The sequence below is a fragment of the Rhinichthys klamathensis genome, unplaced genomic scaffold (assembly GCF_029890125.1).
Source record: "Rhinichthys klamathensis goyatoka isolate OS25496 unplaced genomic scaffold, OSU_Roscu_1.1 h1tg000064l_1, whole genome shotgun sequence".
Classification (NCBI taxonomy): domain Eukaryota; kingdom Metazoa; phylum Chordata; class Actinopteri; order Cypriniformes; family Leuciscidae; genus Rhinichthys; species Rhinichthys klamathensis.
The window spans coordinates 4700406-4713413 of record NW_026606607.1 but is presented as its reverse complement, the minus strand read 5'-3'; the positions used below and the strand labels follow the sequence as shown (position 1 = coordinate 4713413).

The 13008-nt window shown below is 40.4% G+C and overlaps 2 protein-coding genes across 3 annotated transcripts; one reads left to right on the top strand and one right to left on the bottom strand.

Moving 5' to 3' along the window:
- Positions 1 to 956: 956 nt before the first annotated feature.
- zic1 (zic family member 1 (odd-paired homolog, Drosophila)) lies at positions 957 to 4006 on the bottom strand. The gene is made up of 3 exons (XM_056249922.1): positions 2754 to 4006; positions 2111 to 2274; positions 957 to 1813 (listed from the first exon to the last, which is right to left on the bottom strand). Exons 1-3 carry the CDS (start codon positions 3721 to 3723, stop codon positions 1616 to 1618), a joined length of 1332 nt encoding a protein of 443 aa, XP_056105897.1. The 5' UTR covers positions 3724 to 4006; the 3' UTR covers positions 957 to 1615.
- A 3415-nt stretch (positions 4007 to 7421) lies between these two features.
- Positions 7422 to 12791, top strand: zic4 (zic family member 4). 2 transcript variants are annotated; one of them, XM_056249921.1, is made up of 3 exons: positions 7422 to 8879; positions 8988 to 9617; positions 11570 to 12791. In XM_056249921.1, exons 1-3 carry the CDS (start codon positions 8456 to 8458, stop codon positions 12007 to 12009), a joined length of 1494 nt encoding a protein of 497 aa, XP_056105896.1. In that variant the 5' UTR covers positions 7422 to 8455; the 3' UTR covers positions 12010 to 12791. The 2 variants fall into 2 exon arrangements, with proteins under 2 accessions (XP_056105896.1, XP_056105895.1); XM_056249920.1 differs by having other exon boundaries at positions 7423 to 9617; positions 11570 to 12790.
- Positions 12792 to 13008: the final 217 nt, after the last annotated feature.

The following is a 13008-nucleotide window of genomic DNA, read 5'->3' as shown; positions in this document are numbered from 1 at the left end:
AGAAATACGCAATGGTTAAACAATTTATCATCTTGTAGATTTTAATATCCAAATAGCATATTTTGTATCTTTTGAGAATTGTGCACTGGCTATATCAAGCACGCTCATGATCTTGATGTGCCTAATGGGGCGATCAAGCAAGTTGCAGCCAAGAACAAAAGCCCAACAGTGACTCTTTTCTCGGACTAAAGTCCTCCACTCCTACCATATACTGGTCCCAAACAAGCATAATTACGTAAGGCAGAGTCAAGTAATGCTAACTATTTCAAGAAAACCACGTAGATAAATTCGTCACGTTTCAACGTTTTAATGCATTAAACGTTACTCTGGGGACTTGGTTATATTTAATCTCTGACAATAATGAGGGGAACAAAAGTGAAATTAAATTACTTAAATAATAATTCGTCCTGCTGAATTAGTGGTGCAAAAAATAAAAGCAAGCGTTTTTTTTTTTTAAGGGCTGAAATGTCATTTCCATTTTAAGCGTTAAGACTAACTCTTGTCATTGTGATAGCCTACTTAGCACCAGTTGTTATTGTTGTAGTTGTGTGATGTTTTAATTTAGACTCATATTATTTCAAAATGATAGAAAAATAAATATAAATAATAAATAGGTTACTTGTTGGAGTTTCCTTGTTGGTATTTCTCAACCTACAATTCATTTGTTTAAAGAACAGTCGAGAAAAAAAAATATTGAAGTCATTTTTGTTGTACGTTTAATTCTTTAATATTGTACGAAAAGTAACCAAACATTATTTTGTAAACTAAATTTTACATACCCTACGAACGCATTTTCCATAAATACCGATTATCTCTAACATGTGTTACCGGTCCTTTACATGCGGATAAATATGGAAAATTGAGTTATATACAAGTAATAATTTCTTGCAGTTGCCAATGCAATAGACAGATAGTTTTATATTTTATCACTTACATAAACAAGATTGACACGGAGCTTCAGGCTTTCACTACACGGTTTATCGACATGACATTAAATAACAACAACTGTGTGCTACTCAGACTGGACTGGAGACGAAATGTTGCACTGGATACAAAAGCACATTAATACTAATCGGTTAGGTAAACGTGTAGACTGTGGTAATACTGGGTAATTCACATTTGGTACACATAAACTATAACATTCTTTTCAGTCAAGACTATTCATCGCAATATTCGTAAAACCATTTCATTTTCCATATATCTAGGGACCACATTTTTTCACAAATTCCCTTAAATTGTATTATGGCTATTTACAAAATAAAATATTACATTTTAAACTAGGTAAATCTTTATGTACAAAACAAAACAGGCTGTGACCTGCTAGCATGCAGTTGAAGTTCTCTGTGCAGTCTTCCGAAAAAAAAAAAAAAAAAAAAAAAAATGAAGAAGAAGAAAAAGGGGGGGGGGGGGGGGGGGGGGCAAAAGAAATGGTGGACAAAAATCGGCTGTCAAGAGCGTTGCACACCCCGTCCATGCACTGCTCTCTTTAGACAGCGGGTTCAGAAAACCGTTCAGATTCTTCACATTGTGTGTGTGTGTAGGTCCACGCGAGAATAGGCTGACTTTTGAGTCTTGATTCCAAAGCAGTCTTAATTCTGCAGTCTTTTGAAAATATTTACACGTACCATTCATTAAAATTTGACGAAAGGGTGCTGTGGCTGCTCGTGTGGTGAACTGTGGATGATGCTGGTGATATGGAACTGCTGCTCTGGTTTTCTGTGGAAGGGGACACGATGGTGGGCGGCGTGGAGGACTCGTAGCCGGAGCTGGCGGCCGGGGAGGGTTGGGGTCCTTGAGACGAAGCCTCGTGAACCTGCTCCGAAGGCAAACACAAATCAGTTTCTAATCTCAAGGAAACTGTAACAATCACATAGATTCGACCAGTATGTATTTAACGTTATGGCTCGATTATTTATAGCGTTAGCTTTTATAACATGGCATATAATTTTAGTGCAAATTTTTCAACACTATAAAAAGATTCAATAAGAGGCCAAAAATAAAAGTAAACTGGAAAACAGCGTTTCAGTAGGCTACACAGAAACGGGGGGAAAAATGGAAAATGCATCAAATAACATAGGTGAAAAATAATTAACTGTAATGTCATTGTTACCTTCATGTGTTTCCGGAGGGAGCTGGGATGTGTGTAGGATTTATCACACATTTTGCAGAGATATGGTTTGTCAGAGGTATGGACGTGCATGTGTTTCTTACGATCACTGCTGTTCGCGAAGCGCCTGTCACAGCCTTCAAACTCACACTTGAAAGGTTTTTCACCTAACAGAAACACAGAGCAAACATTTCTCAAAATACAATTTTATGAGGCGAACACGTGCATTTAAAAAAAAAAATCTGTTACATTTCTAGATATGCCTACATAAATAGAGCAAATAAATATGAGCAAATATTAAAAGTTACTGTCCCTACTCCACTATACACAACTCACAAAAATAAATTATTTAAATTTCGCCTGAATTATCAAGGCTACGTTAATCTGCAAAGATACCGTACTCCACGCGTTTAATTTGTTAGATATTATACCACCCATTACTAACATAAATACTAATTCGTGTCATAGAATTATGCTTAGAGTGAGCATTTTTATATAGGACAAAGAAACAAATAATCATAATAATAATACCAGCATTATTTGCTTGGCAATAAATGCGTATTTACGGCTCCTTAATTACAACATATACAAATACAAAAAAGATACCAATACAGAAATATGTATATGAAAATAATGAATTTCTTACCGGTGTGTGTTCTTTTATGGATTTTCAGATTTTCCGATCGGGCAAATACTTTTCCACAGCCGGGGAATGGACACGGAAACGGTTTTTCTCCGGTGTGCACTCTGATATGATTCACAAGTTTATACTTTGCTTTAAACGGTTTCCCTTCCCGGGGACACTCTTCCCAAAAGCAAATGTGATTCGACTGCTCTGGTCCCCCAACGTGCTCCACCGTCAGGTGGGTCACAAGCTCGTGCATGGTGCTGAAAGTTTTGTTGCAGGACTTTTTCGGATTCGTCAGCTGCTCCGGTTCGACCCATTTGCAGATGAGCTCTTGCTTTATGGGCTGTCTCATGTACCGAAAGAAGGCCCCTGCCCCGTGATGAGCAGCCATATTCATGTTCATGGGGCCATAGCCGTGCAACTGAGTCGACGCGTAATGCTCGGACCTCGGACTCGCGACGTGACCATATTGTTCGGCCCTCCCGTACATGTCCCCGGAAAAGCCCAGGCGCATCTGACTGTTCACCACGTTGGAGGACGCGTGCGTGGCCGCTTGCTCGTGCAGTCCCGGGAAGAGCAGGTGCCCAGCGGCGTCAGAGTGTCCATGTGGCCCGGCGAAACTTCCAGCGGCGGAGGCGAAGAGACTGTGCTGCGCGCTCGTGGCGTCTCCGAAACCCCGATTGCGAAAGAGAAAGTCCCGAGTGGAGTTGAAGGCGGCGGTGGAGTACGAGCTGACATGAGTGGGGTGATGATGGTGTCCCAGGGCAGCGGCGGCGGCGTAACCGGGGGCTTGCGAGGAAAACGCTGTTTGGCCAGAGCCAAGATCGTGGGAGCTGTGGTTGATTTTAAAAGCGCCCATACCGTCGGCGAACGGATTGATACCCAAAGCCACTTCTCTGTCTGTAACTTCGCCTGTTGAGTGATGTCTGGTGGAGCCGAAAGTAGTCACTCCAATGGTGGGATACTGTGGTCCTGCGTCCAAGAGCATCTTCAGTCTGCAGCGGTGGAGACTGAAAGAGGAAGAATCTCTAGCAACTGTCTCTGCTTGCTATTTCTCTGACTTAAGTCTGTGCCAGGCAAACTCCGATGCCCTATTCCTATTTACTTTTTCGTCGAGAGGAATTTCCCTCTCCTGCTCATCCGATGCACACGCAAATCATGTGCAATATTGTCTTTTGCGGTTTATCTTCCTGTGGCGCAACTTTCACCTCCTCAGTCAGGCGGTGAGCTTCAGACTGATAGTCGCAATCATTCCTGCAGATAAATGAATTGAAAAGACAACACAGTCCACCCCTGATGAATGGGGAAGGAGGGGGGCAGCACGTGACCCCGTGCTTGGACCATCATTGGAGAGGGCGCTCTCCCCCTACTAACATTCACTCACCAAATAACAGCCCGCCATGCCTCAGCATCAGTGCGATTGGTCGGTTTACATCATCAATCTATGGGATTGTCGGGAGGTTGCTGACTGTGATTTTGCTCTGGATGTTAAAATTCAGAAAACAGACTTTAGTGAATGCATGGCCGAATAATGGCTTTTGTCCTAGACGAAGTAGCTACTTCCACGTTTGGCCTACTTATGTGGCAGCCTGGTGCTTTGAGAAGACCCTGGCGCGCATCTAGTAAACACTCACTGAAATGTGATACAGTGTGTTCTTACAAGACATGCAACTCATGCGCGTTATTAAAAAAAAAAAAAATGCTGTGTTTCATATGGTCTTTCCATAAATGTGTAGTTAAAATTACATGTAAGTTATCAATATTTATGCCTCAAGTGGTAATTTTTAGCATCGCCATGCTATTTACATCTTTAAGAAATGAATGCACAAATTTGTAAAAAAAAAATATTATCTATAAAGATAATTGTAATGCACGGGCTGCAACACCAAGGCCTGCACGTTTCTGGCTACTTTAACAGTGGGCATTGTATAGTTTACTTTATTTGCAGGCGTCATTTTAATGATGTTCTCACTTTGAGAGATCTCGAGGAAACTGTTCCTTCAACACAGTGGTTTTGCATCGCGCTTCTGCACAGCACTTGTTTGATGCTGTTGTTGGAATCTAATTATTGCTTTTATATCCACATTATATACTTAAACGAAAACGCAGTGCGTTGTAGGCCTCTGATTAACTTCTTTCTTTTTCTTTTTTCTTCTTCTTTTATTGAACAGCACATGCTCTTTGCTCAAACTCATAGGCCTTCCATAGGTACCTTCAAACATCAACTGATAGTTTCAAACCTGCGAACGAGGTGTGTCTTTCTGTAATTCATATGTATAACCTGTGTTTTTAAAAGATTACGGCCGTAATGTATCACCCTTGTGTGTGAGTAAAACTTGTGGGTTGTGGAAGTTGTGAAGTGGGATTTCTCTCTGCAGGAAACTCCGGCGGCTGGAGTTCAAAGCCGCATGAACAGACGAACCATTAAAATATCATCCAGACTGCAGCCTTCAGCTCCATACACTCTCAAACTCCTTCCAGTGAGAGAGAGAGAGAGAGAGGGAGGGAGAGAGGGCCAGGCAAAGCTGTTGAGTTGAATGTTTTGTCAAACGGACGTTATCTTTATAAAAGAAATCTGGACGGTGTATTCAACAGGTGAAAAACGGTAAGACTCGAGCGTGGGGACGACATAAGTTTTGGAGGCGGAAATCATTTGGAAATATTAACTGACGTGTTTTAATAACGTGTTTTTTTTTTTTCCATATGCAAGTATTGCTTGCAACAGTTAAATTAGTTTTTTAAAAGACTGGAATCAGTGAAGTGTACTGTATTATTATAATTATTATAATATTTTGTATAAATTAAAAGTTAAAGAATATCAAAAGGACAAGCACACATATTCTGTTTGGTGCTATTCAACTTATTTTTTTGTAATCTTCTAAAAGTTTCAGTAAGCCAAAATGCGCCCTAAGAGTAAAAACAAAAAAACAAAAAAAAAAACATTGCAACTTTATTTTAACTACTGATGAGTATACTGTGCTTGGAACGTTTTTTTTTTTCTTTGGCCTGCAATTGGATTTACTCAGTGTTAATGATTTTGGCCAATATTTGACTCATTGCTGAGTTTTCCATTCTTTATTGCCAAATCAAAAGCGTATTGTGTCTTTGCATATATTCCCTCCCTTTACTGCACGAAAAGAAGCTAAAAAATAAACTTTAAGTTACATGCTAAAGAAATTCCTGAAGAATGCAACTGCGATCCAATCGACCATGAGCCCCAGCCATTTGACTAACTTATCCACTATTCGACATAGTTCATACAATGTTTACGTATTTATGACACGGATTGTGGGGTTTTGTCACCAGAGGCCTGACAGATCAATTCATGACCTTCCTCAAGGGAATACCAATTCATTTGCATCAGTAATTGAATACATCTTGACCTTGATTAAAATTAAGCCACCTAAACTTGAAGAAATGTCTAAGGTCACGCTTTTATTATTTTCAAAGATTACATTTGTGGATTTTAGACTTTTGTATTCACATGTGATCGTAATACGTGAACATAAAACGATCACAATGGCCCTCAGATAAAGTAATGTTTTCGTGAAATGCGATTTTCATTCTTGCAACCGCAAATAAAATCAAATAAAATAAAATAAAAAAAAATCTGAAAGAAAAAACTTTTTGCTATGTCGTCTTCTGTTTCTACGGTTTGCACTGATATGCTGTAATAACAAACTATACACCTTTGAATGAAGTTGCAAAGCAATGTGGGCTGGGGGTGTCAACTTTTTCCATTTTTCATCGAGACCAATGAGCACTAAAACAATGTAAATGCTGTTCCATACGCTCACGTATAATCCGCGTAATTCCAGATAAATCTAATAGTAACTTTATGACCTGTAGGTCAGTTCCCCCAACAACTCCTATCTGTGTCTGGCCGGCTTGATTAAGATAAAGCTTTAAAACAGCAATTAGGTTATCATTCTGTATTGGAGTTATAGTATTTGCATTTTTATTGTGCACGGAGGAAACATTCCATGCACCAAAACTTCTTTCACTTCGTCATGGTGATTTAAACTGCACTGTTTATGGCTTATTTTATTGCATATTGGAAAATTAGATACAATGACATAGTAACAAACAATATCAGATCAAACTTTTATTTTGTCTTATAATTTATGCTATTTTGGATTGATTTTATAAGTTTTCCTCTTATAACAATTATATATATTTTTTCTCTTTTGCGCAACATGTAGGCAACATAATTTTAAAACATTTTAAGAACGACACTGTATTAAAGTGCACACTGCATGTGTGTGTGTGTGTGTGTGTGTGTGTGTGTGTGTGTGTTTGCATTATATATATATATATATATATATATATATATACATATATATTATACTGTTTATGTTGTGGAAGTAGTGTAGAATTTAACATTTAATTTATCATATTCTACACCTTGTGTACATTTAAAGCACCAATTAGATATACATTCACCGACCATAAAGCCAATTTTATATCTTGAAATATCAGCATTCGCTTAAAATGCCTTCCCTTGGGCAAAGTTCAAAGAATGTCATTAAATCTCTTGTGCTTGTTTTCATGAGGTGGATACTGTCCATTTGCTTTCAAGCCTTTTATCCAAGATAACACAACACAACAGCCGGTTGTTGATTCATGGTTGTACTTTATTCATAACAGGTGCACTGTCAACAGTGTGTTTATGAAATAACGGTGGGTAATGTGTGAGATACATTTTACGTTTCGGAAAGACTGCATTGAGTGTGTATTAGGATTTTTATTTAGCAGCTACTCGAGCTTTTATGCCAAGACTTTGCTTTGCTGCCCTGTGCACTTTTGATGAAGCACCACCTCCTGCGTGCCTGATACGCCGCCGCTGAACAACTGGGGCCGAAAATTACCCCCGATCATAACAACAGGTCTTTTGCGATACTTTTTTCCCCCTATGGACAATAGGCGACCTTCGCGCTTTTCACAGGACACTGATCCCATGACGACGCAGAAGCACCGTTAGAGGAAAACAAGGGGTCTGAAAACTTTTTTTTCAACAAAATGGTTAATTACAGGAACAAACAATCGGGGTCTGAGCAAGCAGCTTGCTACTGCAAACTTTAACTTTGTACTTACCGCCGTTTTTGAGGTTTATTACGACGCTTTTTCATGCTTTCTATAACGGAACACCAGACGGAACATATGTTGCATTTTTATTGCATGCAAGCCCACTCTTTCTAGTTTGCCTATTGCGGTAAGTAGCTAAAACGCGCTCTTTTAGAGCGCAGTCGCACGTTTTCCACAGCTGTAATATAAAGAAAGGATACATTGCTTCGTTGCAACTTCGGGGTTGCAGTTAAAAGTACAATAACCTTTGCATAACAAAAGCATTTTTTTCATCCGCTGCCTGAGGCTCGGCGCATGCGCGCTCGCTGTTTGCTGTCACTAAAACATTTTTCTTCGCATTGGAAACTGTCACGAGTGACGTCAATCACGGAGCACTGACCAATTAGAGCGCTCGGTGATTGTTTGGCTCCACGGGCTGCAGCGCCTACCATGAATCTCTATTCAGTATATCAAAGCGTCCTGCTGCTGCCTCTCAACCGAATGGGATTCCACGTAGGCACTGAGATAGCAACTAAACTTTAGGGGAAGTTTAATTTTTTTTTCTTCTTCTGTATTCTTCAAAGCGATTAAAATATATTTGTCATCATCATTATTATTATTTTGCCTGCTGTCAAGTTATTCTAAAATTAGGAGTAATGAGCGTGGATGCTTTGGGAAGCCCTGTGATGGACCCCGCGTTTTCCAAACGGAACACGACGCTGAGATTAGTTGACTTGGCAGGGGCTCACCACCATCACCATCATCACCACCATACCCCTCAGAGCGTGACAGGCTTCCCGGGGTTCAGCAGCCATCCACACTCAATGGCTCACTCGCACCCTGGGGAGATGACTGCGGAACCCCGCCTGGGGCCGAGTCCATTCGGGCCAGAACACATGGGGCACTCCGCGGCCCTCAAAATCAGCCCAACCCATCATTATCCCCACCACCATCACCACCACAATCATCATATTGCAGGCCACAGTGAAGTGGTCTCCAGTCAAACGGGAGCTTTTGGCCCGGTGCAGGCGGCAACGGTTCCGTACTCTATGTCTCACACGGCCCAGGCGCTATCCGCAGGTAGGGATTTCCTCATTCGCCGAGATTTGACAGCTCAAGCCATGCCCGTGCTGACCGATCAGACTTCTGGTTCAGCCTCTCACCACGGAATGTTTGTCTCAACAACAGGTAGCTATCCGGGACACTATGGTCATCACCCCGACCCTGGGAACCATACTCTCTTCCCTGGACTTCATCACGAGCAGCCATCTACCGGAGCACCAGGTGGCCAAGCCTTGAACGGACAAATAAGGTTAGGAATACCTGCCGAAATGTACGTTCGGTCTGATCATTTGAGTCAAGTAGCGAGCTCCAGGGCAGACCCGTTCTCTGCTTCTCCGCTGCACGGATACGGCGGACTCAATCTGAACATGAATCTCAGCGCACACCACCACCACCACCATCACGGAGCTGGCGCGTTTTTCCGTTACATGAGGCAACCGATCAAGCAAGAGCTCATCTGCAAGTGGCTGGAGCCAGAGCACTCCGCCAAGAAACTTTGCTCCAAAACTTACAGCACCATGCACGAACTGGTGACGCATGTGACTGTGGAGCACGTTGGAGGACCAGAGCAAGCGAACCATATCTGTTTTTGGGAAGAATGTCCACGAGAGGGAAAGCCGTTTAAAGCTAAGTACAAACTTGTGAATCACATCAGAGTGCACACCGGAGAGAAACCGTTTCCCTGTCCATTCCCCGGCTGTGGAAAAGTATTTGCCCGATCGGAAAATCTGAAAATCCACAAGAGGACACACACAGGTCAGTGACTTAATTTGCTGTCCCTTAGGACAGTTGGGTTAAATACTAGCGGCTCATAATGCTGAAGTGTAAACAAATCGATGCACTGCAACTAGTTTATTAATGACGTGAGCTAGCTTGCATGCTACATAGATGCACAGTTTTCTAAAATGCCGCTTTTTCTGTATAGAAATGTAACATGCATCAGCTTATCTGTAAAGAGTTTCGCAGAAGACTGGCATAATTTTCAATGTTATCGCTGTTATTTACTCCATGTGATGAATACATTTATTTAGTTTACACCTAATAGAGTAGCCTATCATATAGCATACTCGTTTAGCAATAGTCGTTTTTAAAAGAAAAACAACCACAACGGTAGAGCACTGTTGAGTGTTACTGTGTTCACGTTACTTGCTTTTTTAAATATGGTGCGTTGTAAAAATTTTTTTTTTTTTAAATGCAGTCCTTACTTCATAACAGCTTCATGATGTCCCAACACATTCATGTGTTTGGGGCCTACTGCGTTTAGTCGGCTGTAAAAATAAGAGATGAAAAGATAGTCCTGCCTTTTCCCCCCACTATAAATCGCATATGGACATCGGCTGTTTACAATTATTGTAAGTTGCACACAAGTATTTATCTACTTTGCAAATTGTTATAGGCTACGATATTTTTTTTTATCCTAGAAATATTTGTTGAAGTTCTCTGTAATCCCCTCAGAACGGTCTACATGAACATGGTAGCATTTTTAGAGAGCTAGTGTCTTGTTTTGCTTACACTGCAGTGTGTGCGTGTGTGTGTGTGTGTATGTGTGTGTGCTAGGCTTTAGAAAGAAACTGTCCAAATCGACTTTCATGAATTGAATCAAGAGACAAGATGTTGTAATTATTTACATTTATGTCTGAACTGTGACGATATTAGAAACTACGTATTCACTGTTGACAAACCTCAGATTGGCCGCATGCAACAAGTCGGAAAAAGTTATGAACTTTGTTTATTACTAAGTTTATTTTTATTTATTTTAATGCGTTGTGGGCTCTATACAACTGGAAGGTGTTTTTTTTTTTTTTTTTGCACTTTTGCACTAGATTTAGTAGATAAGGTGAGTGCGTTTTAATTATTATTATTTTAGGCTTTTTATTTATGTTTTTGCATTTTTGGCATAATAAGGTTTTCAAAAGGAGACTACCTAAGTCGTGTAACGTTTACCTGAAAACTACATTTAAGATAACAACCCTTCGGTTTTGATGTTTAACCAACGTTGTTTATTACTTCTGTGCGACGTTCCCGCGGGAAGGTACGTCATTTTTTTTAGCTTGGGCGGTATTTGAATCTTTGGTTATGGATATGGTTTCCCAAGGGTCTCTTCCTTGCTGTTTTCTTGTAGTACACTAATATTCTTGATTGGCTTTCTCGGCCCAACAGCTGAAGGTCAAATTGATATTCAGCGAGCAACTGTAATTAGACAGCAGCAATTACGTATTCTTATAAACTCCTGGAGCTTATGTCCTTCGGAAATAAGCGTGATGTGATTAAATGTAATTAATTCAAACATTTCTATTGCCTGGCCGCCTTCTCCAGCAGCTATTATTGTTACAGTGGGACAGGCCTAATAGCAGTTTAGATGGTGGATCAGATGTATTTTATGAGATCTTCATGCTCGACATTCCAAAGGTAAATGAAACTACTATGAGAGCGCGTGCATGTTTTAAAAAAAGGATGTCCAATAATCTGTAATTGTGAAAAGAAATCATTGCTGTCTGATTGTTTCAGTCACAAGGGGCTTTGCCATGAGAGCAGACAGGGCAGTAAAAAGATAATCACGATATCATGGGGCTCATGTGAGCTGATTTCAGACTGACATGCGTTTGACTAATGCAAAGTATATTTGGTTATGCGCTCGTTATAATGATTACAATTGTGATGTTCTTTGCCTATAATGACCATTGTCCACAACTGTTTTGTTGTTTTAGGTGAAAAGCCTTTCAAATGCGAGTTTGACGGCTGTGACAGACGGTTCGCCAACAGCAGTGACCGGAAAAAGCATTCCCACGTACACACTAGCGATAAGCCGTACAACTGCAAAGTCAGAGGTTGTGACAAATCGTACACGCATCCCAGCTCTTTGAGAAAACACATGAAGGTGCACTGCAAGTCTCCACCTCCGAGTTCTGGTTACGAATCATCGACTCCATCTCTTGTTTCTCCTTCATCGGACTTGGGACGGGAGCCAGCTCCCTCTGCGCTCTCCGAGCCGCTCTCTTCATCGTCCCAACCGGCCAATTTAAGCGAATGGTACGTGTGTCACAGCTCCGGTGCCAGTGGCCCTCAGACCCCACCCAGCGGTTCCTCCACGCCGGGCCACACGGAGGGGCCAACGTACGGCAATCCTGAACGGAGGGACGCCTTCTAACAAAATATTAGCCCATAATATTCATTTGGCAAAGGGACTGAAATGACTTTGACATCTTTTCTTATTTGGACAGTCCATTTTGGACTGAACGGTCACAGGCTGACGTTCAAAGAGTAGGCTTGTCCACTGTTACTGCCTTACTGAAGGATGCACTGGCCCTTTGACAGCTAATGTCACTGCCCAACCACCAATCGATTTAAAACATGTCCCGAGTGTCTATGTTTATAAATAGTGTACTGGCCGTACGCATGTCACTGTATCATTTTGTAAATTTCCGCTTTGATTTCAATATCTTAATTTATTTTTTAATCGGTAAAGAATTTCTTTTTGTATTATTGAACCAAAGTGCTTAATTATTAAATCTGTACAGTTGTAAATGACGACGGTTTAATGTCTATGTGTGAACAGTACTTTTGTAAGGTTTTGTCTTTAGACAATTTTTAAATGTTTGCTACTCTACTTTGTACAAAACTAATATTCCGGATTATTTGAATTTCATAAAGACGTAGACTCTTTCCTCCATTTGTGCTTTCTCCAACCCAAGCCAATTTGAAGGGAACAGCGTTATTGTATTTGATATGACGTTTCATTTATGATTAGTCATTTATCAATGTGGTTATTTTGTGATTTTGTAAAACTTGTCAGCAATCCATTTTTATGAAAAATATGAATTATCAGAAGAGACCTTAAAATGTGTACCGAAATGCCTTGTACGTTGTCAGTATTTTGAATAAATTGTGTATGATGCAAAGCTAAAAGACCTCCTTAAGCTTTATAGGTATAATATATTGATTAGTCATCATTTAATACAAACCCCCTAAATGATCCAAATATGCATGCTCCTAAAATAAACTCAAACGTCATTGTAGATACAGCCAACTTAAAATAAATGTAATTCTCTAAGCGAACCCCATTGCAATAACTTTTTTATTTCCTTTTGTATTGCTTATACACACAGATATACCCTAGCTTTACACTCCAATTACATGGGCAGCAATT

Bases quoted from the DNA above. Each gene is read 5' to 3' on its own strand.
- zic1 (XM_056249922.1), bottom strand. From the start codon at position 3,723: ATGCTCTTGGACGCAGGACCACAGTATCCCACCATTGGAGTGACTACT. The intron at 2,275-2,753 runs GTAAGAAATTCA...TGTTTCTGTTAG, and splicing joins CCATAAAAGAACACACACCG to GTGAAAAACCTTTCAAGTGT. The intron at 1,814-2,110 runs GTAACAATGACA...CCTTCGGAGCAG, and splicing joins CCCTCCGGAAACACATGAAG to GTTCACGAGGCTTCGTCTCA.
- zic4 (XM_056249920.1), top strand. From the start codon at position 8,456: ATGAGCGTGGATGCTTTGGGAAGCCCTGTGATGGACCCCGCGTTTTCC. The intron at 9,618-11,569 runs GTCAGTGACTTA...TTGTTGTTTTAG, and splicing joins CCACAAGAGGACACACACAG to GTGAAAAGCCTTTCAAATGC.